Below are 6362 nucleotides of genomic sequence, written 5' to 3'. Positions count from 1 at the left end.
CATTGACAAGGGCAATTATGTAAAAACGTTAAGGGTTTTGAGACCTAGTGCTTTTTTTTGCAAGGCAATGAAAAAAGTTCAGGGAAATATTTGATTCGCCGCTGTGAATCCTACCTCTCTAGTATTTCTAAATCCACCGGGCTTGATTCCCTCTCTTACCCTTGAAGGGTTGATTGGTTTCTACCGGCGAGGATCCTAGAGGACTTCAATGTAGAATAGAAGGCCGTGCTAGGAGTGTCTTGCTCTGACTATTTAGCAATATATATTGATTCATTTCAAACTGTTTACTATTTGAAGCGGTGTGCAGGGGCCGGAGTGAAGCGCAGTTAAAAGATGCTTCTTTTTTAGCTTAGTCACGTGAATATAACTGACTTTTTTTATTAATATTCAAACTTAATTACAAATTAATAAATATACCCACATTAGCTGGATATTTTTAAAAATACTCAAACCGGCCATTTAATGGTTGGTCCACTTGTTTTCTCAACCGACCATTAAATGACCGGTTCTCAATTTCTAAGTACCAAAATGCAGGTGTTATAATAGCAAAATTATGTACCTTTATAATTTAGAGTAAGATATTATGGTACTGTAAAATTGACTCTCGTTCTCTGTAATTCTTTTATATGATTAAACACTATATGTATTTGATCCCTATAGTTTGAAAGTCTGACTCCGCTTTTGATATTCATACTATATAATTCTTACCTCACTTTATTTCAACTTAGAAATAAAGTCATATCGAAATCAAAATTTTGTTTCAAAGTTAAGAATGAAAGTTTCTTTCAACTCTAAGACTCTAAAAAGGTCATAAATTTAAGAAAAAAAGAAAATGAACTCAATGTTTTATTTCCAAGAAAAATAAGAAGAATTTCTTAATTCCGTATAAAATAGTGTTCGATAGATTAAGAAATTTAAAAAGACTAAAATTTACATTGCTGAACAACAGGCCCTATAAATATAGTTGCTTGTACTTCTAAAACAAAACAAAATTAAATTATCCAGAGAAAAAAAAAGCATCAAAATTACAGAGCTCCGCGTACTGACAGCATTCCAGATATGAAATTGGAGGCTATGATATCCTCGTCTCCGACATGAACCGGATGCAGTCAAAAGTACATACAACACAACCAAAATGAAAAAAAAAACAAATAAAAAACAATAAAACACCTCCCGTTTACCAATGCTCAATTCGCGCTGCACTCGAGAGGAGCTTACTCATACAGTAAACTCGTCACTCCACTAGCCAGTCTCTCTCCTACTAGGGTTAGGGTTTCTCATTTTTGTTTCTACATTTTTCACCCAGTAAAATTCTCCGCGTTGCATTTTTCGCCATATTTTCTCATTCCTTCTTCATTTTCTGGTCCCCAAATCTTCATACATTGAAGCCCTTGTCCTTCCTTTTTTCTCCGTGGAGCCCAACTTAATGCAAGCCTTTTTGCAAGCGGTGAGGTTGTTGAATCACTTCTTCGTTTATTAATTTGAGAGTGACCTGTTTTGGTTTTTATTGGTAGAACTGATTCTCTTGCCCAGATTACATTTTTTTTTTCCCATTTTAAGCTAAAGCCCGTGGTAAAGCTGTCCTTTTCGCTCTCTTTTATAGCTAAATCTCTCTCATTTAAGCTCAGACAGTGCTTTGGAGCTGCTTAAGTGCAATGACGACCAATGCTGACTTTTAGGTCTCTTTGATTTGGCCAAAAGTTGCAAAACCTTGGTCTTTTTCTCTATTAAAACCCCTTCCATGAAACTTTTCATCAACACCTTTGCTTTCTAGTGCCAATTTGGGTATTTTAGAGAGAGAACAAAAGGGAAGAGCAAATGGAGCTTATTGGAAGAATTTGTTTTTTACTTTTCCTCACATTGCCTTCGTTAGCCCAGCTTCCCTCACAGGGAATACTTGCTCTTCTTGCATTCAAAAAGGGTATAACCCAAGACCCGTCGGGTTTTATAACCGATTCATGGAATGAGGAGTCGATTGATTTCAATGGTTGTCCGGCCTCGTGGAATGGCATTGTCTGTAGTGGAGCTGACGTGGCAGGTGTGGTCTTGGATGGGCACGGCCTATCAGGCCATGTGGACCTCTCAGTCTTTTCCAACCTCACCCTTCTGGTGAAGCTCTCAATGGCTGATAACAACCTCTCTGGCATTCTTCCATCCAGCATGGGGGGTTTCAAAAGCCTGAAATTTCTCGACATTTCAGACAATTTGTTCTATGGGGAGCTGCCAGGAGAAATTGGCAAGCTTTCCAATATGCAAAATCTTTCCTTAGCTGGTAATAATTTCACAGGTTCAGTTCCTGATTCAATTGATGGCCTAAAATCTATCCAATCTTTGGATTTGAGCCGAAATTCCTTATCAGGTCCGATACCAACATCACTAAAAGGGCTCAAAAGCCTGGTATCCTTAAACCTCTCTCGTAATGGGTTCACAAAAGGAATTCCTGCTGGGCTGGGAATTATTTCATCCTTAGAATTTCTTGATTTGAGTTGGAATCAGCTAGAAGGTGGCATTGATTGGAAATTCCTGAGTGAATCAAGTGTGGTTCATGTAGATTTGAGTGGTAATTCACTTGTCAGTTTCGGCCCGAAAGAACTCAAATTTTTAGCCGACATGTCTGAAACTGTCAAGTACTTAAACCTTAGCAATAATAAATTGACGGGATCATTAATTGATGGGGCTGAGATGTCCACATTTGGGAGCTTAAAGGTGCTGGATTTGAGCTATAATGGGCTATCGGGCGACCTACCCGGGTTCAATTATGTGTATGATTTGGAGGTTTTGAGGATTGGGAATAATGGTTTTACTGGGTTTTTACCTAGTGGGCTCTTGAAAGGAGATTCTCTTGTGTTGAGTGAGCTTGATTTGAGTGCAAATAATCTGTCAGGTAATGATTTCTCTTTTTCTATTGTTTAAATTTTGCTTTTTATTGGCTTGATTGGTGCATGTTGATTTGAGGTGATTGAGTCTAAGGTAAGATAAACCACGGGGCAATGAGACTTGGTCACACATTCTAGGATCAACTTAGGCTAAATGGGGTGCATTTTGTTTTTTTTTATTCTCTTTAACATATATTTCGAGCCTTGAACAGTTATTCGGTTAAGTTAGTTAAATTGCCGACTTTAGCAAAATATGGGCTTGTGTTAATCTAGAACTTCTAGCAAAATTGGTAAAATATCAAGTGCATTATGGTACTAATGGAAATTGAATCTTTACTGTTATTCACTTCACTTTAGTTACTCTACATCATTTAACTTCATTTTTTGTACCTTTACATGACTGTCACAATATTACAGGGCATATTAACATGATCACATCTCCTACTTTAAGAGTGCTTAATCTCTCAAGCAACTCACTTTCTGGTGAATTGCCACTTCTTACTGGTAGCTGTACAGTTCTCGACTTGTCTAATAACCAGTTCAAGGGCAACCTGTCTCTAATTACAAAATGGACCAATGACCTAGAGTTCATTGACCTGAGCCGAAATCAACTTACTGGTGTATTTGCTGATACCACCTCTCAGTTTTTGCGGCTTAACCACCTAAACCTCTCTCACAACACTTTGACTGGTGCCATTCCACAGTCGGCAGCTCAATATCCAAAACTTACAGTGCTTGACCTAAGCTCTAACAAATTTGAAGGCACTGTTCCAACCAGTGTTTTCACCTCCTCAGTTCTGGAAGAAATATATTTGCAAGACAACTCGCTTACTGGGGAGATCTCCTTCTCGCCTCCTGCCACGGTAAAACCAAACTTACGTGCAGTTGATATTTCAGGAAACTTTTTTACTGGTAGTTTCCCTGATGGTTTCACTTCCTTGACCGGTCTTTCTCTCTTAGACATTTCTTCGAATAACTTCTCTGGCCCGATACCACCTTCCATTTCCAACCTAAGTTCTCTCACTTCACTTGACATGTCCCGAAACAACCTTACCGGGTCTCTGCCAGGTTCACTACCAGACACTCTCCTATCCTTTAATGCGTCTTACAATGACCTCTCTGGGGTCGTCCCGGTGAATTTGAGGAAGTTTCCTGATTCTTCTTTCCACCCAGGAAACTCCAAATTGGAGCTCCCACCTGGTTCATCTGGATCCACCAATGCTTCATCTAATTCTTCAGGTCAGAAGCATCTAACAACAGGTGCAAAAATTGGCATCATAGCCGCTTGTGTAGGCTTTGCATTAATCATGCTCTTAGCAGTTATATTCTGGTATAAGAGTTCATCCAGTGAAACTGATCCAGAAAAGCTCTCCGATAAGCGTTTCCAAAAAGGAGAAATTCATGACATTAGAAAAGGGGGTGATGTGGTAGTTTCGGCAGATGATATCAGGAAGGGGTCCACCTCAGAAGCAATGCTTACCCAAGAGGAGAAATTGACTGCGATGGGGCCTCCCATGGCCTCCGGGCTGTCGCCAGCTAAACACAGTCGGATGTCATGGTCGCCTGAATCAGGTGACAGTTTGGCACGGCTTGAGGGCAGGTCACCTGACAGACTGGCAGGAGAGCTGTACTTTTTGGATGAAACAATTACTCTTACACCTGAGGAGTTGTCGCGGGCCCCAGCTGAGGTTTTGGGCAGGAGTAGCCATGGCACCTCTTATCGGGCCACGCTAGACAATGGGGTTTTCCTCACGGTGAAGTGGCTGAGGGAAGGTGTTGCGAAGCCCAAAAAGGAGTTTTCAAAAGAAGCAAAGAAATTTGCAAACATCAGGCACCCAAATGTGGTGGGCCTGAGGGGTTACTACTGGGGGCCTACACAACATGAGAAGCTGATATTGTCCGATTATGTCTCTCCAGGAAGCCTTGCCAGCTTCTTATATGGTATGCTTATAACAAATTGGTTTTTTTTTTCCTGTATTTATTCTTGATGCCTGTGTAAGTGGTTCCCCAACATTAGATACACCTAAATGCCAATAATTGAAGGGAAGATAAAGACAAAGGGAAAGCTTTATTTAGATTTAATTTATAAAAACTGAAATCAAAATTTACAAAGAGAAGAAAAGGTTACCATCAGCCGAAAAATCCAAATATTTTTTTTTCCCGAAACAAGAGCTAATTTAGCTTATACTTCTATATTTGATTAGAGCTTATTGTTTTGCCTGCTATCGAAGACCATTAATACTGTTGGTTATTTGAAAAAGGAAAAAGAAAAGTCATATGCATGTTTTACTGTTCCTCTATCTTATAAGATCATTAATTCTCATAATAAACAAACCAATGTTGTATTTTTCAGACCGGCCCGGAAGGAGGGGTCCACCTCTCACCTGGGCCCAGCGCCTGAAAATCGCGGCCGATGTGGCTCGTGGCCTCAACTACCTCCACTTTGATCGTGCCATGCCACATGGCAACCTTAAGGCCACCAACATACTCCTTGATGGCCTTGACCTAAACGCACGTGTGGCCGACTATTGCCTGCACCGCCTCATGACCCAGTCAGGCACCGTCGAACAAATCCTTGACTCGGGTGTTCTCGGTTACCGTGCACCCGAGCTCGCTGCCTCCAAAAAACCAACCCCCTCTTTCAAATCTGATGTGTATGCCTTTGGTGTGGTTCTAATAGAGCTGCTAACAGGTAGATGTGCAGGTGATGTGGTGTCAGGAGAGGAGGGAGGGGTGGATTTGACAGATTGGGTGAGGCTACGGGTTGCTGAGGGTCGTGGTTCCGATTGTTTCGACCCAATTATGGCAGAGGAGATGGGGAGCAGTAACAAGGGAATGAAGGATATGTTGGGGATTGCTTTGAGGTGTATCCGGCCTGTTTCAGAGCGGCCCGGGATTAAGTCTGTGTACGAGGATCTTTCGTCCATATGAAAGGTGGTTTAGGTGTAGGGTTAGGTTAAGAGTTAGGGGTTGGGAGGGAATGCTGGATTTGGGTTTCACGTTTGTTGCTTGTAAACAATTAGGGTTGAATTTTCGTAAAGCAGTGGCTGGCTCCGTCTTGATGCCGGCTACTAATTTAAATGTAATTCTTATTTTTCATCTTTTTGTTTACTTTATTGGTTGTGCTGGGTCATGTGTCAACTACACGCCTAGTTGGTGCCGCCTCAAGCTGACACTATTGTTTAGGAAACATGGTACTGTGGTCTAGAAGTACTAAACACCAGCATGTAGTGCTATTGGTGTGCTAGAAAATCATGTCACTTGATCCTGATTGTATAATTTATGGATGTATATCACTTACTGTTTGTTTCTCGAGTTCTTTAATTAGTACTCAATCAAGGAACTCGTGTCGCACAAGCACTGGCCAGTCATTATCTGTATAATCATATTGATGCTGAATTTTTTTGGGTAGTAGTGTATAAATATTTAGAGTCCTCGAAGGAAAAGAAATAGGTACCTTATTATTGTGAAGAAATACAATTAAAA

The 6362-nt window shown here is 40.6% G+C and overlaps 1 protein-coding gene across 1 annotated transcript; it reads left to right on the top strand.

Annotated features, from left to right (window-relative positions):
- Window positions 1-1012: 1012 nt before the first annotated feature.
- On the top strand, window positions 1013-5975 carry GHR1 (Leucine-rich receptor-like protein kinase family protein). Its single transcript, XM_078307187.1, has 3 exons — window positions 1013-2884; window positions 3294-4817; window positions 5230-5975. Exons 1-3 carry the CDS (start codon window positions 1819-1821, stop codon window positions 5805-5807), a joined length of 3168 nt encoding a protein of 1055 aa, XP_078163313.1. The 5' UTR covers window positions 1013-1818; the 3' UTR covers window positions 5808-5975.
- Window positions 5976-6362: the final 387 nt, after the last annotated feature.

This window comes from Carex rostrata, chromosome 8 (genome assembly GCF_964058835.1).
Source record: "Carex rostrata chromosome 8, lpCarRost1.2, whole genome shotgun sequence".
Lineage (NCBI taxonomy): Eukaryota > Viridiplantae > Streptophyta > Magnoliopsida > Poales > Cyperaceae > Carex > Carex rostrata.
This window is presented reverse-complemented; position numbering and strand designations above follow the sequence as displayed.